Here is a 27,215-nt window from a genome sequence, read left to right as displayed (position 1 = left end):
TAAGAGAATGCTGGCTGAAAAGCAAAGTGAATACCTGCAGGCCTGAAATCATCTTCTTTGCTTCCTCCATTTCCTTTTCTAAATGGTCTTGTTGTTCCAGCAGCTGATCCTCCCAGGAGGTCTCTAGGTATGTCCCAGGGCTCCTGGCCTGCCACTCTGGGAGAAATGGAGAGTCTGTCTCTTCTGCAAGAGAAAAAATCATAGAATATCAGAGTTGGAAGGGACCTCAGAAGGTCATCTAGTCCAACCCCCTGCTCAAAGCAGGACCAATCCCCAATTTTTGCCCTGATCCCTAATTGGCCCCCTCAAGGATTGAATTCACAACCCTGGCTTTAGCAGGCCAATGCTCAAACCACTGAGCTATCCCTTCCCCCCTCAAAAAAGCTACATGAAATACAGATGAACAACAACAGAGGAGTTCTGGAAAGCGAGGCACAGCATACAGAGGTCTCCAGCTCTCTGCACTTGGTTCTCAGTGGCAGGAACTGGAATCTCTTCCAGCTGATGTCAAGGTAACAGCTAGGGTGAACCATCTTCCCCCAACTTGGGGATTTATGCTTCATTCACCCTGCAAAAGAAACATTACCTTCCCTGTGTGTGCATACCTGTGAGCGAAAGGTGACCTGAATCCTTGATTTTCATTAGCACTGATGTACAAGGTCTCCTGGTGTTAGAGAGTTCTAGGGAAGTTGGAGAGGAGGATGCAGTGTGTGGGGGTGAGGGTGTTCATAGCTCACTGTTGGAGCTAAAAGAAAGGATGAAGGGGAATGGGAAGGGGGGATCTCTCAGTGTTGCAGGAGGCACCCCCCCCCCCCCCCCCCCCGGCTACTCCAATAAGCACTAATGGACTGATCTAAAGCCCACTAAAGTCAATGCAAAGACTACACTGACTTTAATGAGCTTTAGATCAGGCCCTAAACACTTGTGATCAAGATTTTCCATTGTTTCGGTATCTCTTGCTATTAAGAGACTCCACAACTGGTTGCTAAGCCATGGGTGAAAACCCTGTTAGGCAAAGCCAGAATTCTTGAAGCCCTGGCAGGTTTTGCTCCGCATACTGAAGCATTATAGGTGCTGGCAGGGAGAGCGTGCCACTTTTAACTGAATCAGAGGGGTAGCCGTGTTAGTCTGGATCTGCAAAAGCGCCAAAGAGTCCTGTGGTACCTTGTAGACTAACAGACATATTGGAGCATAAGCTTTCATGGGTGAATACCCACTTCGGAGCGTAAGCTTTCGCGGGTGAATACCCACTTCATCAGATGCATGCATCTGACGAAGTGGGTATTCACCCACGAAAGCTTATGATCCAATATGTCTGTTAGTCTACAAGGTGCCACAGGACTCTTTGCTGCTTTTAACTGAATGAATGTCTCGCTCCAGTTGCTGTGCTTGGGGAGTGAAATGCACGCAAGACACATTCACTATGAGCTTCTGTGTCCCATTCCTGAATAAGCCAAGGTTTTCCAGGCAGAACCCTGTTTACCAATTTATTCAAGGCCTGGTTCTGCCAAACTTACTCACACTGAATAGTAATTTACTCCATGAAATTAATGGGGCTACTTGGGGAGCCAGTTCCTATTCTGCATAAGGTTGGCACAATTGGGTCCATAGTAATTTGCTGTGTGAAACCTTTTCCTACAGAGACATTTGTAATGAGTCAGTTCATTATTCCTGCCTTATCTATCTACTCATACCTTTCACTGCTGTGGTACCTAGGCACTAGTCTCCTGCTACATGTCCTCAAAAATATCTGAGCAAGAATTAAAGCAAATTTCAGAAAGCTATTAGCCCATGTTTTACAGATTAATAAACATCTGAATCAAAGCCTGATCCCATAATGCCTGTCCTTGCTTTTCTTACTTTTTGCATTCATATTCAATATCATCACTTCAGCTCATCACTGGCCTTGATTTTAGATCAAGAGCTCAATGGAATCTTTTTAAAAAGAAGAACATTAAAATATTTTATAAACCCTGAAACCTTTTGTAATCTCCATAAAACAAGATGGTCTGTGCTGGCTAATGCCACAGCTCTGGAGGCTGCAGGGATTTAGACATTGTACCCAAGGTGTGATGCTAAACTTGGGGATAAACATCCTAGTGGGGCACATCACCCAATTAACCAGAGGTGTGAATGATCCTTGCAGGCAGCTACAGTCTCTAGCCAAGTGACAAAGATATTCCTCTGTGCAAAAGGTAGATGGGCACGCTGATGTTGAAAACACCAGTGAAATATTACAGCCCACCAAATATTTCAACCTCAAAAATATTTTACAATCAAATATTGTAGACTAAAGAATAGTAAAGAGGGGGCTTCATTGGCTGGGGTGACAAAGCAATTCCTAGAGCGATTCCCTGTCACTCAGCCAGGGGATGGAAGCTGATCTGAAAGCACTGTTTCTACACTATGTTCCTGAGAGGAAAATGATGTCAGAAACTTCATCAAAACCCTTTCCTTTGCACTCTGTGGACTGTTAATAGATTTTAAACAGGAACTAACCCAGCAGCAGGACATTTTGGCTAATTCATTTTGCTCACTTGAAATGAAACAAAAATCAGGGTCACCGGTGGGAGGGGTGGGGGGGGCGTCGGGAGGGGTGGGGGGGCGTCCTAGTAAAAAGTCAGTGATGTGCCAGTAAAACCAGGCAATAATCCCCAGCCCTGCAAAGTGCCACTGCAAGTGAGTCAGGTGGTTTTGTGCACCTGTAGCATAAATCCAGAACCCCACTACACAGGCTCAGCTCCAGCCTCAAAATTCAAACAGATTAAATCTTTCTGTGGGACTGGACTTTCCTTCACAACAGCTTAAAGTAAGGACAAAGCTTCCACCCTATACTGTAACTAATAAATGACACTGAACTCCATCCATTCTCCAAGGCTTTTCATTTTCAAAGCATGCTAGTGAGTCTCCTGGACTTTGCCAAACAATGGCACAACCTTAGCACTACTAAACAGTGACTTTGGGGATTTAATTTTGTACAAACTGATGTACCAGCTCACAAAATTCTACACTCATATGGTCTCTGGGAATCCATCCAGCAAGTCTCTGCCATAGCTCTCACGTGGGAAGTCCTCATAATGGGAAAGATGAAATACATCATCTGTGCTCTACCTGTTTTGGTTTCTGTTTCTTCAGCTCGGATGATCACAAAGCCTGCTTTCTCCTCCGACTGGGTTGCAATGGACTCGCTCTTTGTGCTGTGTATGGGACTGGGTGATGTGAGACTGCAGAGGAGAAGAGGAGATACAATTATTTCCAGTGAGAGCTGCAAACACAGCAGGGGGAAAGGAGCAGCTTCATCTCTGTCTAAAATAAAAAGCGAATATGCAAGAAGTCTGGTTACACTGAGCGCTGCCCACATGCCAATGAATTCATTAGCAGGCCAGACAGTGCCTGTAACTTTTCAGGCCAGTAGCTGACTGAAGTGCTGCAGCAGTAATTAGTCTTTTCACTTTTCCTGTAGCTTAAGAAGATGTAAATAGGAGAGACAACCACCGCAGCATTAACACAGATCCCAAAGTCAAGGAGCTAATTCTAGACTATCCTTCAGACTGCAGTTCTGCTTACAACATAATGTATTGCAAGGCTTAGCCTACAGTTGCAAACTGCTACCAAAAGTCATTCACAGTATCCCAGCTCTCTTGGTTTCTCACCTGTATTTAAAGGGACAATTACAGTATGGGGAACTAACCTAGAACTCCCATGCTAAGGAGCCCTCGGGAACACAGAGATACCAACACATGATCTTGCTTTAAATAAGAAAGCTTCTTGAAAGCAGCTATGTATTTCTACAACAATCTCAGCTGGTTGTGAGGTGCAGACTCTCAAGCTCTTTCAGACATTCTTCCCAAATCCATCACCAGGACAACAGCAAAGGCATCCAAAGCTCAGTGATCCATTTAATGTGCCCCCAAAGTCTCCAGGAACTAATCCTTGCAAGTGCAAGGAGGAGTTAATGTTTCATTCTCCTCAAGACAGACACAAAAGCCAGAGAGAATAAAAAGAAAACACGATGAAAGTAACAGAATAGATTTAGAGAAATAAAATGCACTTCTATAGCTTGCCTTCCCAATCTTCCCAGCACTTCTGATATAGGTCCCCCAGCTCAGGAACATACACATCTCTCTAATAAAATCAGAGAATTTTAGAAATTAGAGAGGAAATGACCTGTTAGCAGCTCCCATCTAGTCCACTCCCAGGAGCCACCCACAAGAGATTGTTCCTAGTCTATTTTCCAGGCCTTTGACTAATCTAGTTTTAAATGATTCAACTAAGTCAGCTTCCACTGCAGTAAAAGAACAAATGGGTGTGAGTCACTAAGAGAAGAGAGTGTAACCATTCTGGACTAGATACAAAAAGCAGCAGCAGTGTTTGCTCAGACCCTGTTGCTCATACAGTGTATGTCTACACTGCAAAGGAACACTCACAGCCCACAGTCTCGGGTATAGCCATACTGCAATAAAAGACCTGCAGCTGGCCCAAGTCGGCTGACTCAAGCTTGTGGCATTTGGGCTGCAGGGTTATAAAACTGCAGTGTAGACAGTCAGGGTCGGGCTGGAGCCCATGCTCTGGGACCCTCCCCACATCTGGGTTCCCAGAGCCAGGGTTCCAGCCCAAGCACCAATATCTACACTGTAATTTTACAGCTCTGCAGCCCAAGCCCTGTGAACCTGAGTCAGCTGACCTGGGCCAACCATGGCTCTGTGCTACGGTCTTTTATCACAGTGGAGCTGTACCCTCAGAGCCCAGATTAATTGACTCAGGCTCACGGGGTTCAGCTGCAGGGCCAAAAATTGCAGTGTAGACATTCCCGCTCGGGCTGGAGCCTGGACTCCAAGACCCTCACCAGGTTTCAGAGTCCAGGGTCCAGTGCTATTTTTAGCCCCACAGCCTGAGCCCTGCAAGCCCGAATCAATTGACCCAGGTTCTGAGACTAGGCAGTGCAGGTTTTTCTTTGCAGTATAGACATACCCACAGTGTGCAGATTTGCTAAAGGTTGTTGGGTGTGCCCAAAGATTTACCTTAAAGAAAGTGAATCCCAATGCAGCGCTCCCTAACAGATGGTGTTTAAAACTGAAATCATTGCCCAGGGGCCCAGCAATGGGTTGTTTGTGTTCTGAGGAAATAATCAATTATTAAAGACAAATGATCAAACTTTAAATCAGTGCAGATACTCAGAAAATCATAGAGACAGACTGACTGACCTAACCCGCCCAGGAATATTGCATGGGATTTGCCTTCCTTTAAGGTGCGGACACTAATGTTCCCTCTGCGCATGTTCACCTCAGACCCCTGGGGAGCCATCAGCCCTATATGATCATTGAGAGGTGTATTTGTGGTTTGTCCCCCCCACAAGCAGTAACACCATTAGGAAGCAGGCCAAGAAAACAAAATCAACATTTGGTGCACGTGAAGAAGGCTACCTAGGCATACAGGGGAAAGATCAATCTAGAGGACCAGAAGGGAAAAGGCACATGTGGCAGAGGGTGCTCTAGGGAGGTGCAGGATATGGGACGTGTGGGCCATGTGGCAGTGTGCAGGACACAGCACAGGAGAGTAACATTTCTCCCCAATCTGCTCTTTTCAGAACTAGATCCCCTGCCCAAAGTGAATGTTTTGTGATAGATTTGGGGGTTAACGCAACTGAGACAGGATCAGATATTTCACACCACATCTACAACAGGATTTTAATAGAATCCTTTAGGTTTTCTTACAGACACAGCTCCATCTCCAGGCAGTTTCCCTGCACATGAGAGAAACATGGCCATTTGGGCAGGAACACATTTACATGCGCGCGGATTGCTCCTGAAGCAGCAGCACAGGCCAAAGGTCACCCCTATTTATCATTCTGCCAACTGGTTAAAGCTGGCCAAATTCCCATGGTTTTTCATATCAATTCCCAAAATTATTCGAGTGAGAGATATCCAAAGACGCATTCAAATTTGATTTCTTATTTAAAAGGATACATAACTATTCATCACTGAAGCACGCGGAAATGAGTGCTGGGAAATTAAATCAATTGAGGCAGGATTTATGTCACAGGAAAACACTCTGCATTATTCCTTCTAGCATTGCTTGGTTTCTTAGCTAAAATCCTTGCCTAGTTGAATTTCTGGATTGTCAATGCTTTGGGGTCTTGCACGCAATCAGGGCTTAGGGAAACAGTTTCAGTAACAAGCCTGAATTCCCTGGAGATTTTAATAAACACCCCGACCCTGCTGTTCCAAATGACAATGACAACAATCGCTCACCATTTGACCTGCTTCCCTCCCATGATCCCACTTTAACCTTTCGCCTCACAGAGTCGGTTTCCCGTGGAGCCTCAGGAATCCGCAGGTCCTGGCTGCAGACATGCCTTGTCCATTCACAGGCTTGGAATTCGGTGCCGGGGATGCCAGTTCCTGTCAAACTAACGAAGAAATATTTGCCGGTCGGACTCCCTCGCGTGAGCCGAGAGACTCACAGCAAAAAGGTTCAGGGTCTTTGCAAGGAGATGTTTAGTGATAAATCGGCAGCCCACACAGACACAGATTTGATTATAGAGTCAGAGTATTCTGCAGTCCAGGTTTTGATTCTGCTGCTGCATTTTGGTCCACCATATGCCCTGGTTGTTTTCATCACGAGAATCTCGGTCTGGATTGCAAGTTGCGTTTCTCATCCCATTGTGCCTACTTCAGCTATACAGCTCCTGCTACAGAGACCCAGGATTCAGTGAGGGAAAAGTGTTCTGTTAAGAGTAGGTTCTTCGCTCCACCAGCCTCTAAGCAGTGTGCAGTGTTTCCCAGTCCTATGAGTAGCTTCCTTCCTCGCTATCTCCAGCTCCCTCTCCCTCTGGCTGCCACACTGTGCAAGGCAGAGTCTATTCTCTGAGAAGATGTCTAGCTCAGGGTGGGGGAGGGAAGGTTGGTGGGAGGGAAGGAGAGGGGAGGGAAAGGGAAGGGAAGGATTTTGGCAAGTTTCCCATGAATAATTTCTGTTGTCTCTTCTTATCAGAACATTCCTTCCTGGAAATTCTGATATCAAGAACATGTGTGTGCCCCATAGGAAATAAATGTGCTATAAAGTTTGCGGATGACACAAAGCTGGGAGGTATTGCCAATACAGAGAAGGACCAGGATATCATACAGGAAGATCTGGATGACCTTGTAAACTGGAGTAATAGTAATAGGATGAAATTTAATAGTGAAAAGCGCAAGGTCATGCATTTAGGGATTAATAACAAGAATTTCTGTTATAAACTGGGAATGCACTACTTGGAAGTAACAGAGGAGGAGAAGGACCTCGGAGTACTGGTCGATCAGGGGATGACTATGAGCCGCCAATGTGATATGGCCGTCAAAAAAGCTAATGCGGTCTTGGGATGCATCAGGCAAGGTATTTCCTGTAGAGATAAGGAGGTGTTAGGACTGTTATACAAGGCACCGGTGAGACCTCATCTGGAATATTGTGTGCAGTTCTGGTCTCCATTGTTTAAGAAGGATGAATTCAAACTGGAACAGGTACAGAGAAGGGCTACTAGGATGATCCGAGGAATGGAAAACTTGTCTTATGAAAGGAGACTCAAGGAGCTTGGCTTGTTTAGCCTAACTAAAAGAAGGTTGAGGGGAGATAGGATTGCTCTCTATAAATATATCAGAGGGATAAATACCGGAGAGGGGGAGGAATTATTTAAGCTCAGTACCAATGTGGACACAAGAACAAATGGATATAAACTGGCCACCAGGAAGTTTAGACTTGAAATTAGACGAAGGTTTCTAACCATCAGAGGAGTGAAGTTCTGGAATAGCCTTCCCAAGGGAAGCAGTGGGGGCAAATGACATATCTGGCTTCAGGACAAAGCTTGATAAGTTTATGGAGTAGATGATATGATGGGATAGCCTAATTTTGGCAATTAATTGATCTTCGACTACTAGCGGTAGATATGCCCAATGGCCTGTGATAGGATGTTAGATGGGGTGGGATCTGAGTTACTACAGAGAATTCTTTCCTGGGTGTCTGGCTGGTGAGTCTTGCCCACATGCTCAGGGTTTAGCTGATTGCCATATTTGGGGTTGGGAAGGAATTTTTCCCCAGGGCAGATTGGCAGAGGCCCCGGGCCGTTTTCGCCTTCCTCTGCAGCGTGGGGCATGGGTCACTTGCTGGAGGATTCTCTGCACCTTGAAGTCTTTAAACCGCAATTTGAGGACTTCAGTAGCTCAGACATAAGTTAGGGGTTTGTTACTGGAGTTGGTGGGTGAGATTCCGTGGCCTGCATTGTGCAGGAGGTCAGACTAGATGATCATAATGGTCCCTTCTGACCTTAAACTTTATGATTCTATGAAATCCAGAAATGTGCCGATATTAGGCTGGGACACTGCACTGGAACTGTGCAATGGGATGGGAGGGGGTAATGTTGTGATTACAAAAATATAGTCAGTTCGCTAATAAGAAATGTGGTTTGCTCTTGCCAGGCAACTCTGGGGATCCCATGCTCCAACTGGCTTAGTCCCTTCTCCAAATAGGGAAGAGAAAGTGAGCATCTTATTTTCCTCTGGAGTTTCCATCCAGGAGACTGGTGCCACCACATCCCAGGAGATGTCACCTGCAGTCAGGGATGCAGGCTTCTCCTTGCTTCTTCTGAGATTGCTCACATTTTTCAAAATAATTTATTTTAAAACTAAAGAGACTGACAATGAAGAGCCCCAGGGTATAAATATGCAGCATGTCACAGAGCAATAAGATGAGATGGGGTGACATTCAGTGTCAGAATGAGTACAAGGAAGACAGACTGATAACAACAATAATGTTCTGCCTGTCTCTAACACCTTCCCCTTGAGGATCTCAAAGTGCTTTACAAACATGGATGAGTTCAGCCACACACCCCTTGTGAGGCAAGTCAGAATCATTCTCTTGTTTAGAGATGGGGAAATGGACATGAAGAGGGGAAATGAGTTGCCCAAGGTCACACAGTGAGTCAGTGTCACAGGCAGAAAAAGAATTCTGATTTCATGAGGCTCAGTCCCCTGATTTAACTAGTTGACCACATACCCTTCCAGACCCAAAAGAGAACCCAGGAATCCTGACAACCAGTCTCCATGTTCTAGACAATGCTGCCTATACTCAAATTTGCTCGGGAATGAATGCAGGCAGAGCTTATTCTCAACAAAATGGAATCCTGACTATAGACCACATGGCAGATTCACACTGAGTAGCACCTTACTCCATGTGAAGTCCTACTGAAGTTAACAAGACTATTCACAGAGTTGTGAGGAAGGGTATCATCTTAAGTGACCGTAAGGAGCAGGAGGGTGAATTGGGAGGAGGGGCCAAGGGGGAAGATGGCCAAGAGGTAGGGGTAACAAGTACATCCCTTGCTCCTCGTTGTGGGCTCCTCAATGTGGGGATTAATTGCTAATGAGTTTGACAGGTTCTCTATTCCATCTCTTTTTTTTTTTTTTTAACCAAACAGCCCCACTGGGTTCTAGGGCATATGTGATGGCTCCTGGAAACCCTCATGTAAATTAAGCAATGCAAAATCCTTCATGGACACACACAATCCCTCATGGTGGTAGCTTACTGGGTGAAGGAGCAGAACAGGGGACCTGCCCCCTGCCTCAGGTGGGATGCAGGACCTGAGAGAATCAGAAAAGGCAGAAATGGGTCATAAGAGTCAAGACTCATCACAGTAGGGCCCCAAGCTCCAGTAACAGAATACTAATATCTCTTGAGGTGATTCATAAACCAGCAACAATACCAGGCCAACATGAAACTTCCTACTGAATGTTCACACATAGCTAAGTCTGCACCATGCCTATCATCTAACACCCTTTTCTCATAGATCTGCAATTCTAAATGAAACATACAGAGTTTGGCTACTGTCAATTTTTCTCTCCTAAGGCACCAGCCTCTGCCTGGTGTCTTATCACAGGAACAACATCCTCCCGACTTCTGATGGGGCTTGATAGGAATAAATCCTTCCTCACTTGGCAGTTACTGTTGCAATTAAACAGCCAACCTCTGTGTCTGCAATCGCTGTGCCTTTGGCTAGCGGCATCAGATGCCCTTTTCTACAATAGCCATAATCTGCTCCCCCCCTCTTGAACACATAGAACAAGTTCTATTTCTGGCACTGCTGGAGGATACACAAAACAGCCCTCAGCCTGGATCCGTTCCCCAGGGGGCCCTTGCATGCAAAACTCAATAGCATTTCCATGTTTGCTCTCCTTTGCAGCCCTCAAAAGCTATGTGGTTTTATCCTTTGACAACACTGACAGAACCCTGCCCCCTAACTCCCTCTCAGCCTGTCTCTTGTTTCTCAATGCTGATGCACATAGCACAGTCTCTGTCCAACGTCTTTGAATGTACAAAGCCAGGGAACAAATCCACAGTAATGGACAAAGAATATTCCATTCTCAAGACGTTATGACTGAAATCTAATTACACATCAGAGCACATTCCCAGCTTCAATTAAAAAGCATTTTAGCTCCAGCTTGATACAATCTCTGATCATTTCCTGTGGAGCTGTCAGTAACTCTGTCTGCATCCCAGTAGCGCATGATTAGTAGAACTCTAGGAAATATACACACCAGGTAACATGTAAAATCTTTGGGCTCCCTCTGCCACTAATCCAACTGCACAGCAAGGAGGGAGCAAGACGGAGAAAACAGAACCCAAAAGAGTGCTGGGCAGTTTAGAGATCTTTAACTCAACCAGAGAAAAGTGATTATTAAAGACAGTAACCAATGAGAAGAGTCTTACTTTCGGAGGTACAGACTGTGCCAATGCCACTCAATGCTGAACTGATATACACTCTACCATTCCAGCCCTGCCCCCCATCAGCCAATGCACCCCAAACCTGGTCCACAGCACCCCCTGCCATTCCAGTTCTGCCCCCGAAAAAGATCAGCCAATGCACCCCAAACCTGATCCACAGCAACCCCTGCCATTCCAGCTCTGCCCCCGAAAAAGATCAGCCAATGCACCCCAAACCTGATCCACAGCAACCCCTGCCATTCCAGCTCTGCCCCCAAAAAAGATCAGCCAATGCACCCCAAACCTGATCCACAGCCCCACCTGCCATTCCAGATCAGCCAATGCACCCCAAACATGAGCCACAGCACCCTCTGCCATTCCAGCCCTGGCCCCTCCAAACAGATCAGTCGCACCCCAAACCTGATGCACAGCAGCACCTGCTATTCCAGCCACGGGACCCCAAGTAGATCAGCTGATGCACCTCAGTACTGATCCACAGCACCCCCTGTTATTCTACTCCAACATAATTTCAAAAGTTCCAAACAAACATTTTATTAACAAAGTAATGATTTTAGTTCAAAAGCAGCACAATTAATTTTATGGTTTTATCTTCAGTTCTGTAAAATTCCCTCTTATGATCATAGAGATTGTTCAGGAAAATATTTGCTGGTTTTATATAATATACAAGCTACTCAGTGACATCACTTTCTGTCAGCAATAATAATAAATATCATCTTACACTTGGTGAACTGTGAAAAAACCCAAAGCACTTTGCAAAGTACACATATAGGTATTACTTCACTCCTCATGGAAATGCAGCCACTGTGGGGCATTCCACAGCTATTTAGCAGTGCACAACAATGCTACACAATAGGACATGATGTGAAAAAGACTGTTGCCAATTCAAACTGCAGAGAGAATGTATTTACCGCATCGAAGAGGTAAACACTCTTCAACTCTTGTGAAAAATATTGTGAAATCTTTAACGAGCACATGTGGTCAGGACCATGGTTTTATTTCTCATCTAATAAGTAGCACCTCCAGCAGCACAATATCCTCTACCACCGCACTGGGGAAGTGAGTCAGTATTGACCAGAGAAAAACCACCCCATACCAAACTGATTTATATTAGATATTTATACGGCACATGTCACATGGGCATTTAACCATCAAAATTCTGAAGAAGCAAACAGGTCCAGAACCATTGTGTTTCCTCTCACTCTTCACCTGGGTACCAAGGGGCTGGATTTTCAGGCATGCTAATGCCACTTTGTGTGGGGCAGGTAGGCCACTTTGTGCTATGGAGGTGCAAAGAAGCCTTAAAGTGGCCAGAAAAGTCCAGTGGAGAAATCTCCCTGTACCAGGGATACTCTCTGCTGGTGGAGATCTGGCAGAAGAAAATCCTTCACCTCATGTGTCAGCCATCCCCCAAACCCCAACATAAAGCATATCCTCCAGCAGTGCCAGAAATAGAACTTGTTCTATGTGTTCAAGGGCGGGGCATAGACAGGACAGAAAAGAAGGGGATGTAATGGAGGGGAGCTCCATGATGCCCAATCCTCCACTGGCACAAGGTCACTGACTCACCTTACATCAGTGGTGAAAGTCAGGGCTGCCCACGTGCATCCCTGACTTGCACTGGGGCCAGACAGCTGTGAAGCTGGGAGTTAAACAAGTTCCTTGCAGTCCCCTCCTCCACCCCATTCAGAGACTCAAGTTTAGGGGGAGAAGAGGGAATTTACATGTTCAAAGAGATAGTTCTTTACTTTCAAGCCTTGTTAGTGGGGAAAGGCTCTGTCCAAAATGTATATCCCTACACTCTGACTTAAACACAGCCAGGCTTGGTCAGATCTCTCCTACCAGTGGCAAAGTTCTGCCCCCAGCTCCTCATTGGCTACCTTGTCTCTGTGCAGTGTAGCTGCCATAGAAGGTCCTGGCCTACGGATGAGTGGGTCTCTGACACAGCCAGGTCCCATTCTATTAAGGGCTCCATAGACTAGGACTAGGGCTTTGACATCTGCTCTGGAGCAACTGGGAGTCAGTGGAGCATGTGAGGAACCAAAGGGATGTGTTCTCCCAGCACTTGCTGCTGAGGCTCACTTCTGTGAGTGGCACCCACTTCAGCCTTCACGTGTGTTCAGCCCCAGGTAAAACATGTTGTAGTTCTAACCAATACCACTTCCTGCAAAACCCCTTTCCTTAGCGACCTCTCAGTCAAGTGTTGCCTCAGCTCAACTTTGCTTAGCTCGTGAGATCTAGCGAGTCCCCAGCCAAAGCTGCAGGTATAGCAGGGAGGGTGTATTTCTCAAGATCCAAGTCCCACTTTCAATGGCAAAAACTCCTGCTGCGTAGATGGGGGTAAACGCTGACTTTAATGTTCTACAGCAGGATACAGGGGACTTTTCAGAAATCAGTTAAACATTGAATTTGATTGAACATGAAGGTCCATGGGAGTTGGGGGATGGCTGGATAATGAAATAACTATAAAGCTAAAAGCAGTTAAAGGTGATGGATGAGGGCACAACAGCAGTGGGAACAGCTGCGGCATCCACTTCAGAGACTCTGGGTCTGAATCACAAAATAACACATTCCTGAAACTGAGCCTGCTGCTGAAATCCCCACTTCCCCTGCCCTGAGGTCTGGGTGAAGGGCATCAGGCTTGCTTGGTTTGGAAGTCTCAGCTCATTTCTCCTTCATGTCTCTTACACAAATTACTCCTGAGGAAAGTCTGCGCCAAAAATAAAAAATTCTGCACATAATATTTTAAAATTGTGCAAAATTCTGCAAGTTTTATTTGTCAATAAATAAATGCGGAGGCTCCAGCATGGCAGTGGGAGCACAGGCCATTGGCTGCATGAAGGTGGGACATCACCCTGCGGCCCCTCCCCTCACCTGGGACATGGACTCAATGGTGAGGCTGCACTCAACCCTGACACAGCACAAGGGCTGGGCCTGCCCCAGAAATACCCTGAGGCCCTGCCCCTCTATGTCAGATGGACCTGGTATGGGGTAGGTAGGCTCAACCAGGCAGGACCTAGAGGCTTCCAGGTGAAGGTGGTTGGGGCTCAGCCAGGGGGTCTGAGTGCTGGGGGAGTGGGCCTTCAGGGGGGTCTGGGTGCACTTAGTTGGGGGTCAGTGGGGTGGGGGTTTGGATGTGGGAGCTCAGGGGGGCACAGGAGGGTGGGGCTCATCAGGGTGGGGGGTTTAGTGCAGGGAGCTCAGTGGGGGGTTGTTTGGGTGCAGAGGTGGGGGTCTGGAGGCAGGGGGTTTGGTTGCAGGGGGGCTCCAGATGCAGGGGCTGAGGTTCAGTGGGATGGGGTTCAGGTATGGAGGCGGGTTCTGGGTGTATGGGGTGAGGTTTGGTGGGGGAGTCTGGATATGGGAGGTCTGGATGCACGGGAACTGGGCGGATAGGGGAGCAGCTCCTCGTACAGTGACCCCTCCTGCCACGGCTGAGGAGTGATAGGGGCAGGAAACAGGGGAGGATGCTGAGCTTCCTGCAGCTGGGGGAGGTTTCTGCGGGTCTGACACAGCCCCAGCCACTCCTTCCAGGGGAAGAGGAAACCCCATCCTTTCCCGCCTCCAGCTCAGCCAGGACTAGCAGCTGATCCTGGCAGAAGGTAGGAGCCACCGGCTGGGATGTCCCCAGCCCTCTGGTGATTTACCTCTCCACTGACTGCTCCGGGTGCCTGAAACGATGTACCTGCGCTGCTAGGGAGGGGTGCATGACTGCTCTTGCAGCTTCCCTTTGCTTCCCTGTCAGAAAGTCACTTTTCTGCAGGGAAGCAAAGAAACCTGTGGGGGACACGAATTCTGTGCACACGCAGTGGTGCAGAATTCCCCCAGGAATAGATGGTATCAGCTTGTAGAATACCCATTAATCTTGCACTGGTTGCTGTGTCCCCTCCTTCCCTCACAGGCCTGGATGGCTCCTTGGCCATTTACTGGAGCAGAGTTCCCTTCTCTTCAGCCTTGGGATCATTCTGCTCCTCCACTACTCTCAAGCAATGGCTTCACTACAGAGCTTACAGCAGACACTCTATGGCGAGGGGAGCGAGCTCTCCCGTCAACGTAATTACTCCATCCTCCGCGAGAAGTGGTAGCTATGCTGGCAGAGAAGCTCTCCCACCGACATAGCGCGATCTATGCCGGCGCTTAGGTTGACATAATTTACGTCGCTTGGGGGGTGACTTATTCAAACCCCTAAGCATCATAACTCCAGTGTAAACTGTATTGTAGCGATAACCTCAGTCTCATTCATAGAGTCATAGATTCCAAGCCGCAAAGGAACCATTGTGATTCATCCTCTCAGCTTCTCTCAATCTCCCAGCAAACCGTCTGGTTTGATGTTTCCTACTCCTATTCCCTCTGTTCTCACTGAGCCAGAATTACAGTTCAGGAGTTCCCACCTCCTAGCCTTGTGCTCACACCACCTCACCACACTGTCTCATGGATGAGACAAATCTTATCTGTGGGAGAGTCTGCAAGATCAAGGGAGTCAATGAAATGTCACTCACTGATAGCTGGTGTTTCATGTTCCAGCTCAACTGGGAAATCTCAGTGTATGAAATTTTCCTTATTCCTAAAACTAGTCAGAGACTGGGCTGTGAGGGGAGCACATCTATAGGGTAGGCAGGGGGCTGTGCTGCAAGGAGGCCAGATGTGGGGTGGGCAGGAGACAGACTCTGCCAGGCTGTGAGGGGACACATCTCTGCAGTGGGCATGTCTGTTACCTGGAGGAGCAAGACTCTGAGGGCACGCTCTGCTGTCCCTCATACTGCTGCACCAGTTCTCGGACACTCCAGTAGGGATTCTCAATCTCTTCGTCTATGCTGCTGTTTCTGAAGATAAAAATGACATAATGAATAACAGCTTCACAGAGCAGGGGCAGAAATCCTTGTGATTTTTTTTTAAATTTATTGACTGAACCTAATGATATACATTCTTGGGGGACAGGAAGGGCAGAATGGGGGCTGATGAAATAAAGGGAAGGAGGAGAAGGCAGCAATCCTACGGGCCTCTTATGAATGAGAAAATCTAATTTCTGCTCTAGAAAGTGTGAGACAGGAAACCCTTTCCCATCTACCTGTGACATGGCAGGGGAGGGGAACAGTGTGTTACCTGTTAAATGCTTCCAAACTCCTATGAGTAGCAGCAGAGCTTTGGAGAGAGAGGGAAGAAGGGAGTGGGGAAAAGGCTAGCTTCTGCTAGTACTACAAGGGCTGGCCATCTAAAGAGGAACACTTGCCCAAGTCCTTCAGAAGAATAATAAAACGCCAAACCTATAGCACTGTAGGACACAGCAGCTGATAAACAGCACTCAGCAACATTACAACAATTTCCACTGCTTGGCATAATGTGAGACGGCAACAGGAATGTAGGGAGGCATAATGGAATTGGACAACAGGGTTAGCACCCTGACTTTTACAAAAAGTGCACCCAGAATCTCTAAATTCCACAAACGGTCAGTGCCTTAGTTTTATGTCTCAATTGAAAGACAGCACCTCCAGAAGCCACAGCACCTCCTTTTGCCATGCAGCGGCATTGTGCTCAGTACTGATGCAAAGGGAAGGATGTAGTAGAGCTCTTAGGCTTTGGGCTTGGCTACACTTACATTTTATAGCGCTCTAACTTGCTGGCTCAGGGGTGTGAAAAATCACCCCCCTGAGCGCAGCAAGTCAGAGCGCTTTAAAGCGCTAGTGTAAACAGGCTTCCAGAGCTGGGAGCTGTGCTCCCAGTGCTCGGAGCTAATCCCCTCGTGGAGGTGGATTACCAGGAGCACTGGGAGAGCTCTCTCCCAGCGCTCACGCACGACCACACTCGCACTTCAAAGCACTGCCGAGGGAGTGCTCCCATGACAGTGCTTTGAAGTTTCCAGTGTAGCCATGCCCTTTGTCAAAGGTGTTTTGTTTTCTTTTCTTTTAAAGCGAGATAATAAATGTGTGCTAGTTATCATGCTGTACAATCCTAGGTGAAGGCAAGGCGCTGTCGTGTTTACTGCAAGGTGGCTAGGCAAGGTCAGCACTGTACCACCTGTCCGTGGCTGGCCTCACGTGGCTTCCCTTATGGTAAAACTACAGTGCCTTACCTCCACTGTTTTTACACGCACGTTAGTTATCCCGTGGTAAAAACACACCTTTTTGTCAGTGAAGACATAGCCATAGAGGTATCCCATCCAGGTGCTAATGCAGTCCTACCATAGATTGTTTGTGAGCTCCAATAAGATTACAGCAAAAGGTGGCCTGGGTTCAGGTCAACAAGCAATGTATGAATTCATAATAGAGAGGCAGACACCTCTTTATCTGTCCTGTAGGGAGACGCCCCCTTTACCTGCCCCGAGGACTAAGACTTAGCACCAAGATTCACACTCATTCCAATGAGACTAGATAGGAGTACCCAGTACCTCTGTCTGTGCCGGAAAACATCACGTCCTGAGCGTGAGACATCCTGACGAACATCTGCCAGAGCAGCCACGGCACCCTGGGCCACTGCGGCCGCTGAATGAGGCCTGTGACTGGCTGATGATGCCGAAAGGCTCTTCCCCACCGTGCTGGCTGGTCTTTGAATGGCTGTTTTACCCGAGCCAGGTTTAAAATGAGCAGCTAAGCCAAGGATCAGCCTCATGATGGATTTCAGGTTCCCATCAACGATATCTGCAAAATGCAATCAAACCTCAGGGCAATGGGGCTCAGCAGGTTCTTGTCTGACCAACATGTGTGAATGTAATTAAACTCAACAGGAGCATTCCAAAAGAAAGGGGCTGAACAACTAGGACTGAAAAGGAGTACTTGTGGCACCTTAGAGACTAACAAATTTATTTGAGCATAAGCTTTCGTGAGCTACAGCTCACTTCATCGGATGCAGTGAGCTGTAGCTCACGAAAGCTTATGCTCAAATAAATTTGTTAGTCTCTAAGGTGCCACAAGTACTCCTTTTCTTTTTGCAAATACAGACTAACACGGCTGCTACTCTGAAACCTGTAATTAGGACTGAGTTATCATTCCAGTGCTCCACAGAATTTGTTTTGTATGAAGCAGCCTGAAGTAAAATCAGTCACTGCCACCTACAGGACAGAATTTTAACTGCTCTGGGCACATTTGGGACTTCTGTATGGGATTATTTTCAACAAATAGTCCAGCCTATGTGTGACAGTGTTATTGAAGGATCACTACAAAGGTGTCACAGTCACTGAAATCACCACTGTCCCAGTGATGACTCCAACTGGCCCATGGAATTTGCATTCACATTTTTAATAGGAAAGAGGAGGGCGCTGAGCAAGAATGGATTTCTGCAACAACAACATCTAGTAATCATTAACTAATCAATCCTCATCACTATGCACTTTCCCTCAGTGTACAAAACAGACCAAATCTGATGACCTTCAGGGCTCACTCCAAAGACCATCCATTCTTTTTCTGGGGGGGGGGTAGAGGGATTTTTCTAAGCCACCCAATGGATTTGGACACGCAGTGGCCATTAAGTCTAATGGGAACTGGGCATCCAAATCCTGTAGGCAGCTTTGAAAATCCCAGCCCCAGACTTTTGGGGAGGGACCGGATGCCTGAAGTGTGGTTAATTTTTACTTTTGGAGGATGGGATGGGGCCAAAATAAACATTCTGTTAAAATAGATCATAAAGGTAATTAATCAATGTCACTCACAGAGGCTCTGAGGCAGAGAGGGGAAATGACTTGCCCAAAGTCACAGAGCGAGTCAGTGTCAGAGCTATGATTAGAACTCAGGGGTTCCTGTGTCCCAGAGTCCTGCGCCCACACCTCACTCTGCACAGTAGCTTTGATATGTTAATCCTGCCTCAATCTGGGGGGGATGGACTAAATGACCTCTTGATGTCCCCTCCTGCCCTACATTCCTCTGAGTGCTTCATAACATGTCCAACCTCAGAGCCCTTACACAAAGCTCTCAACAAAGTCCTGTCACCGAGAATGGACAAAGGAGACTAGAACAGGCCAGATATGGGATGTGACATTTTTTCTAGGAAAACCAAAAGGGATGCAGACCACCAGCCCTGGATTTCAATCTTTAGAGCTTACTCTGCTCTCATCTGTGCCCTACCAAACTCTAGATGCTCATGCTTTACTTCCCTGCTACCAACCTGGATACAAGAGAGCAAATTCAGATCACTGAGTTAAGCAGCCTCGAGAGAGCTGCCTGGGCTGGGCCTGTTGATATATTTGTTTACAGTGAGTATAGACAAGGTTTTATCAGTATTAACAACAGCTTATAGAGTCAGTGAAATGGGGCGAACTGGCATGTAATGCCTCACTGAATGGGAAAAAATAGCACAGCCTCCAGTCTGCTGGTAGCCATGCTACTGGCATGGAGCACTTACTGTGTACTCTGAATACACAAAGGCTACCCAGCTGAGGCTTGTAACCCCCAGGGCTGTGCTCTTCTCCTCCTGATAACAACAGGAAAGGTCAGATGCTCCACGATTCCAGTTTGAGTCATTGGGCACTGCACCTCACCCAGTGCCCCAGGAGGAGCAAACAGTACACTCAACAACCAGCAAGAATAGGGGACTGTTTTCCTCCAACCATGTGCTGTCTGTGACTAAATGATGCCACAGTAAGAGGCAGAAAGTGCATGTTTTTGCTCCTTATGTCTCTTTCCCACCACATGTTCTGTTCCTCTTATGACAGGAAATGCTGGCAAACAATACTACTGATTTCCAATGGTCTGGAATTATCTTGTTCCCACCACAGAAGGCAACAGCCCAATAACAATTTATTTATGTCCATTCAATTAAGGTTTCCAAGTCTGTGTTCTCAATTATACCACTTGTTTGGTCCTCTGACCACTCAGAGGAGAGGGGGCATTTCTTCTTCTTCTTAATACTATTATGACAGGTTTCAGAGTAGCAGCCATGTTAGTCTGTATTTGCAAAAAGAAAAGGAGTACTTGTGGCACCTTAGAGACTAACAAATTTATTGGAGCATAAGCTTTCGTGAGCTACAGCTCACTGCATCTGATGCATTCCGATGAAGTGAGCTGTAGCTCACGAAAGCTAATGCTCAAATAAATTTGTTAGTCTCTAAGGTACCACAAGTACTCCTTTTCTTTTTGTTAATACTATTATGTATTTCTTGCCCTGGACTGCTAGCTGCTCCTGTTTGGTACTGTTACCAAAGCAACCAAGAATTTAGTGCCATTCAACCGAAAACTAAACATGTTACTGGGCTGTAGCAACAAGAGAAACTGGCCTGGAAATAAATTATCTGTAGGACACAAAACAACAAAGGATCCAGTTCTCACATATATAGCTAAGGATCATGGTGACACTGTCATTGGGGAGCACTTACCTTTCGCTGAAGTTTGGTGCATACGTATCTTTTTTGATGCCACGAATTGCAGGACTTTCTCTACATTTTCTCTCATTTCCTGCTGGCTGGTGGGACTGACCTCAATGCCATTCAGCTTCTCACCGGCTGGGAAAATCAAACAGCCTAATTATAGAGAGGAATGGACCTGCTTGGTGCTGACTGGCACTGGAACGGTTACAGGTGCAAGGAATGTAGGATTCAGCAGCTGTTATGTTGGGAAGAGTAAGGGAGCCATATGTGTGACTTCTCCCTGCTCATGAGGTGTCTAATGGCAAAATAAATCCGTAGCACTGTCTGTGAAGGTGCTTTCTGTGGATAATTCATTATTCCTTGTATCTTCTTGAGTCAGCACATGTCCCTTCTGTGCAGATACACTGCACTGCATAGCATAGTCTCAGCAAAGGACAGCATCAGCTTCTAGAACCATTTCTGCTCAGTCCTATTATTTCTTTCTTGTAAATATTTGTGTCTTAGCAAAGAGATTAACTCAGACCGACAGGAATCTCATCCATTAACACCTACAAGTAAACTCCAGGCAGGGCTGTCCACATTAGGCAGAGATACAGAACAATGAGACTCGGGTCATACATACAAATGAAGTTAAGAAGCCACATACTAGTCCCACCTTAGCCCATACACCCCTCTGGGTCCCTGATGCCATTCATCGATATGGGAAATCCTTTCATGGCTCCCTTAAAACAGCTCAGCTCCTCTTGTGGCAGTTATCATGGCCATGCTAGCGGGTTTTGGCATGTGTCAGGTGACAAAGTGAATGCAGTTCTCAAAGGGCCTGGAACTTGGCCAGTAGCCAAAGGTTAGCAAGTGATACTGAGCTAACACATAAGGACTTCAGTGGAAGATTAGCTTTTATGATCCACAATTTTCCTTCCTCTTAAAATGACCACCCTGCTCCGATACTGCGAGACCTGCTGGCCAGCCTCACACAGTTCCAAACATTCTACTAGCAGGGCCCCACCAAGACGAGCTTCCTCCACGCAACACTCCACAGCCCCAACAGGATCAATAGTGCCACTTGGTGTTACTGACCTACAATTTCAATGAGAGTGGCCAGGATGACCCCATCTCGGAGATCCTGCCTCAGGTCCTGCACTGGCTTTATTGCTGGCTTCTTCTTCAGCTGGGAATTCACCCAGGCCACGTACGCCTGTAGTTGATGCTGTAAACAGAAAAGAAAACAAAATTTTGCAAGTCACTGTTGTTTAGGAAGTAGTTGCACAACTCTTACCTTTCACTCAACCATATGTTTGCTTAGATCACAAGTACAAATGGGTTTCATCCTAACACCTACGTGACACTGGTTCACAAAACAAAACCAGCGTTCTGTTTGGAGTAGCTCGGTACAACCCAGAACTGGAAGAGCAGGAAGAACTGCAGGTCAGGACTGAGAGGCATCAGCACAGCTTAGAAGGAAGCTTGCATTGAACCTGCCTGAGGCTGCAGTATATCTGGTTCAAAGCAACTACTGCCAGTCCCTCACTTTTATTCCCAGCATTAATTCACTCATAAAATGTTAAAAACCAAAAATTACTTACTTTCAGATATTTAAAAAATAAAGAAATATAGCTTAGTTGACAGTTAAAATAACCAGTGTAATTTTCAGTGAATTACACTAATTGTTAAGGAAATGATTGGATTTGATAATGGGCCAATTTCACTTTGGTATATGGTCCTGACACTCTTGGGCTCAACTTTCCACACCCTTGCACCTTGTGTCATCATTTACATCAGTGCAAGAAAGCGCAAACTGTGTGAAGAACACTACCACTCTAACTGGGTAGTCTTCTACATTGTCTTTGCACAGGTGTAACTGACAGCAGGAGGCAACAGATAATGGAGAACCAGGTTTTTGAGCTCCCTAAGTAGTCATCTGGTGTCAGGGGCTGATATGCAAAAGCAGTCCCATGTGCATGTGTAAGGGGTTCACTTTTTCACTCCTATACTTTACATGAGACGTTAGTGGCTAGTAGAAGCCCTGGTGAAACTGGAATTCCTTTGGGACAAGGGCTTGTGCAGCACGTGGAGTGTAATCAGATTTATCCCTTTATGGGATTATCTCCCTTTTCACTAAGCTTCCCATTATTCTGCAGCTGCGGCGGGTTTTAAGTCTCCATTCCACATTATCTCAGCAATATCAGTCATCATTTATGCTTCTACACCCTGCCACAAAGTCACATTCTGATAACAAAACCACTTGTAATCATCCTGACAAGGGAAATCCAACTTTAAACACAACACAGCTCAGTCCGTCTGCTCAGAAAGGTGCCCGGACACTTATGTTCAATCGGTTCTGCTCACTCAGCAGATAAGTATGGAGCATGGTGTGAGAGGCACACTTGGGGGTGGTTGCTCAATTTGTTGTAAAAAACAAAAGTGGAAGTGCTGAGTGGGACGTCTAGACTTTGGGAGACACATGAGACTAATGCAGGCTTGCTGGAGTGGATTTTGCCTCCCCTGCTTAGAGTCCAGAATAGTCAGCACTCTAACTCATCTAGTGTAAATTAGTTCTGAAAGTACCAGTAGTTATCAATTTCGCCTGCCCAGTTGAAAATATCACCAGCTTCCACTGAATGGGAACACGAACCATGAAGCATAAATATAACAAGCATAGTCCTGGCTTCTCTCCCACTCATACAATAGGTACAAGAGGATGATCCCGCATTGGTTTTCAGGTCAATAGTAATAACTACCCCTGCTAAAGTGCAAGGAGGAGTTGAGTTCCTGTGTGACCTAAGTTAGACAGAAGTGCCTGGTCCCAAGAAAGGAGGGGCCTGGGACTTTACACCAGGATCCAGCCACACAACACAATTTAATTTCAAGGACAGACAAGAATTCAAACCTTCTATTACACAAAGATTCAGTGAAGCTTTAATTTATTCAAGTAATTATCAGTGGAAGAGAGAGATGTTTATTTACAGAGCCATCTGTTACCCGCTGAAACAGCTACAGCACCCTTATGGAAAAGTCCTATACAATTCAATAAGGTTCCATAGAGATTGAACAGGGTTACATAGAAAATATTTCAAAAACCTATAAAATGAAAGAGAATGATCTCCTTTTTACACATTTTTTTATTAACCATCCTATAGGAATCTACCTAAGGGGTAAAATTCTCTACTAAATTCTACAGGATGGTCCAAAATACTCTAGAAAGGTTGCCATATTCTATTAGATTCTGTGGGTCTTTTCCCTATAAGCAACTCCTTTTTCACACAAAGGAAATAAGTTATATAAAAATACAGCCTTATGATTAACAATTTAATACTTTTCCCTTTGTTTTCTCCCATTCTTTGCACACAAAACAAAAATCACTATTTTTGGGTAGGCATTTTTACTGGTATGGAGTAATTAGTATCGTAATTAGAAAATCACTTTTAAAGCCCTGTAAATTTACACTTTAAATGATCCTCTCCAAAAAGAAAACTTTTTGTGCCTGTGCAATAGTGATGTCGCTATTACAAAGGGAAGGATTTCACAGTTGTTACTGCTACAATACTGCAGACTTTCATTTAATTAGCATGTTTAGTATTTTTTCCTCATTCAGAGCATAAGATTTTCCTGGCGCAGTTCAGACTGTTGGTTTGTTCATCCATAGCTTATTATGTGTCCAGAAAAATCTATCAGCTAATTAGTTTAGTGCAGGACTCCAGAGATACTCTGATTTCTGCAAAGCTAAAAGCCCAAGCGGCAGCCTGTTATTTCTGGCAGCTGAGATGAACAGGTGACTGAATTTCCCAAGAGAAAAAAAAACATGAAAGTTTAATGACCTAAAAATTGCAGAGTGGTGTTAAATGCACTAAAGGACAAAACCAAAAGCCCTTTATTCCAGACAGAGAACTCCACGTGTCCATATTCTAGTAAATGAAAAAAGGAGAGCAAATTTTGTTGTGAGGATGTATTCTGCAAATGGAAACAAGCATTTCTACACAGCAGATTTCATCCTTCAGGACAAAAAAAACACTTCCTGCACCATATCTCTCAATGAGATCAGATCTGACTTCTGTATTTTTCTCCATCCAGTTCTTGAAGGTACAAAGAGTTACACTTGTTCCAAAATTGGGAACAGGTCATGAAATTCACTGCACAATTTTGACATTCTCTCTGCATTCTTGTGTACCCAAACATCTGAAAAACAGGTTGATGATAATTTGGAGTCTCTTTGTCTGTCTGAGGTTCTTCCAGGAGTTAACTGCTCAGGAATTTGTTTGGTAAGCTTCTGTTAGCATCATGTATCAACTGGCAATCACAAAAAAAGAGTTTTCTCTGTAGAATAATTCTATCCATAATGCTATAGCACTAAGTTTAATTAGCAGAAAAGACAATGGCTACTTTTGAAAATGTTAGTGTCCAGTTTGTATAGTGATGAGCATGTTAGAAATGCTGAAAGGCAGATTTCTCACAATGTGATACAGGTATGTACTAGGTATGAAATGATACTCAATATAAAAAATGTCTGTACTTATTGGAAAGACAATGTGTGCTTTATAATTCTTCCCACAAATGTAATGTTTTACTTCCTCTTTCTGATTATTTATAGAACTCAACCTATCTGGGAATGTAACTAGTCATGTTTCCTTGTTCCCTTAGTGGTCCACATTTTCCCCTACTTGTTTTAGGTCTGTATGGAAATTCCTGCAAAAGACACTGAAAAGTTTCATCTTGGGATAATTAGCCAAGATTAGTAACAATATTTGAACTCTGGATACAGCCGTGGGCAATAAAAAAGGGAAGCTGGAGTCTGCAGTCTGTCCCTTTTCCCAGCCTCTCTCTAGGGAAGATTTTTCCATAGTGCTAATTAATAGTTTTCATCTGTGCAAAGGATATTTAAGATCTAAAAATTATCCACTAATCTTTTATTCTGGAGAATCACAATCACCAACAGACCTCACTAGCATAGTGGGCATCAGGGTCTAGCAGCCTCATTAAGCCAATGCTGTCAAAATTCCCTGTATTACATTTAGCTTCTTTAAATTAATATCCACCGAGTCAGGGTGTTCTCTCTTCTGCTTCAGCCTTTTGCTTGCTGAACAGCATCCAGGGCTCCCCTCTCTTACCCTCGCTTCTTCCATTTCTCAAGAACTGGCTGTCTCTGCAACACTGGTCGTCAGTCCCTGATCAGCATTTCTCAGGCACTTAGGCTGCAGACACTGGACAAGATTTTGAACCTAAATACAGCTTCTTTAAATTGCTCTGGTGGCATGAAGGAGCCACAATAGCCCAGAGAAAGAACGAGGAGTACTTGTGGCACTTTAGAGACTAACAAATTTATTTGAGCAAAAGCTTTCGTGGGCTAAAGCCCACTTCATCAGATGCATGTAGTGGAAAATACAGTAGGAAGATATATATATATATATATATATATATACACACACACACACACACATACATACAGACAACATGAAAAAATGGGGGTTGCCGTACCAGCTCTAACAAGATCAATCGATTAAGGTGGGCTATTATCAGCAGGAGAAAAAAACTTTTGTAGTGATAATTAGGATGGCCAATTTCTAACAGTTGACAAGAAGGTATGAGTAACAGTAGGGGGGAAATTAGCATTGGGAAATAGCTTTTAGTTAGTGTAATAACTCATCCACTCCCAGTCTTTATTCAAGCCTAATTTAATGGTGTCCAGTTTGCAGATTAATTCCAGTTCTGCTGTTTCTCGTTGGAGTCTGTTTTTGAAGTTTTTTTGTTGAAGAATTGTGACTTTTAGGTCTGTAATTGAGTGTCCAGGGAGGTTGAAGTGTTCTCCAACTGGTTTTTGTATGTTATAATTCTTGGCGTCTGATTTGTGTCCATTTATTCTTTTGCATAGAGACTGTCCGGTTTGGCCAATGTACACGGCAGAGGGGCATTGCTGGTACATGATGGCAAATATCACACCAGAGGAATTCTCAAAGTGCAGGAGCAGTGTAGGGCCAATGTACATTCTACTCCACAATGTTTTCCTGCAGTCCCAGTATGGGGGCATGTTGGGCATGGGATGGGGAGCGGTCAAAGCATTCTGCGATGCCTATGGGGCTGCTCAAATTTATAATGGGGCCCCATTGGCCCCCAGAGCAGCTCAGAATCCAGGCGGCACAAGGTGGTATTAAAACATCTTTCTACCCCATTCCTCCTATACTTCACCTTCTGTGTTGTGTCTCCTAACAGACCACAAATCTGAGTGAGAAGAACTGATGAGCCTGAAAGAGGAGTGACTGATGCAGCAAAAGACACCCATGCCTGGTGGGAAAGAGAGAAGATGGAAAGAATAGAGCAGCCATTCCTGTTTCCCTCATCCCCGCTTCCTCATACCGTGTGATTGTTTGTTACATCCACTTGTGGTGTCATGTCTTTATTCGACTGTAAGAATTCTGGGACAGGGATCATCTTTTACTCTGTATTTGTGCAGCACCTATCACAACAGGGGCCCGATCCTGACCACGGCCCTGTATGTGCTACTTCAATACTAATAAATAATATTAAGGTGTCCTAAGTATGGGAGCAGCACAGACAGAGAGAGAAGCCCAGGCCAGGGACAAGGAAAGAAGCTCCAGGTCTGGTAGAGGAGGCAGAAAGAGGGGCCCCAGGCCTGGACTGGGGAAGCCCATATACTTCCCTGCCCGCTCAGGCCCATAGCCCTGACAGCTGCTCAGACCCTAACCTATTCTAATGTTGAACCTTTGCTCTTTGAGTTGAAGAGGAAGCTTCCACAGGGTCTATTACACTGGCTCCTGTGACACCATTATGCTGCTGGCTCCTGCCAACTACAGATGCTTCCAAACAGCACAGGATTTAACAAATCCCTGGAGCTTCCCCTTGCTGTCTTATAATCAGGTCTGGCTCATGGCTGCATCCCAAAGTGTTCTGAGAGGTAACAGCTAATGATCTAGCCACCCCAGCCTCCTTCTTTTCCTGAAGAACTCACCCTTGAACCAGTTACTGCTCAACAGCTTGCCCAATCTCTGTCACTAACAGGCTGTTTAACCGAAGTATTGGTCCAGCCATATCCCGGGCTCCGTGGGGCAGGAATAGATTCTGGTCCCACACCTCAATCTGAATTTCTCTCAGAAGTGAGGATTTTTCTTTTTAGGAATAACACAGCACCCTCAGCCCAAAGATTTACTATACAGAGCACAGATTA

General features: G+C 45.5%; 1 protein-coding gene across 5 annotated transcripts in view; it reads right to left on the bottom strand.

Moving 5' to 3' along the window:
- DIXDC1 (DIX domain containing 1) overlaps positions 1-27,215 on the bottom strand; it is a 68,692-nt gene that overhangs the window by 18,975 nt on the left and 22,502 nt on the right. For 3 of the 5 annotated variants that reach the window (XM_037882432.2, XM_043534087.1, XM_037882431.2), the window contains 6 exons: positions 21,119-21,248; positions 20,051-20,176; positions 17,135-17,384; positions 15,465-15,572; positions 3,112-3,224; positions 35-183 (listed from right to left, as the gene is read on the bottom strand). In XM_037882432.2, coding sequence (XP_037738360.1) covers positions 35-183; positions 3,112-3,224; positions 15,465-15,572; positions 17,135-17,384; positions 20,051-20,176; positions 21,119-21,248 — 876 coding nt within the window. Of the gene's footprint in view, positions 1-34; positions 184-3,111; positions 3,225-6,251; positions 6,886-15,464; positions 15,573-17,134; positions 17,385-20,050; positions 20,177-21,118; positions 21,249-27,215 lie in introns of those variants that run through there. The other 2 variants (XM_043534088.1, XM_037882435.2) reach the window with 2 other exon arrangements.

Source organism: Chelonia mydas, chromosome 22 (genome assembly GCF_015237465.2).
Source record: "Chelonia mydas isolate rCheMyd1 chromosome 22, rCheMyd1.pri.v2, whole genome shotgun sequence".
Classification (NCBI taxonomy): domain Eukaryota; kingdom Metazoa; phylum Chordata; order Testudines; family Cheloniidae; genus Chelonia; species Chelonia mydas.
Note: the sequence above shows the minus strand (reverse complement) of the source record. Positions and strands in the feature narration are given on the sequence as shown.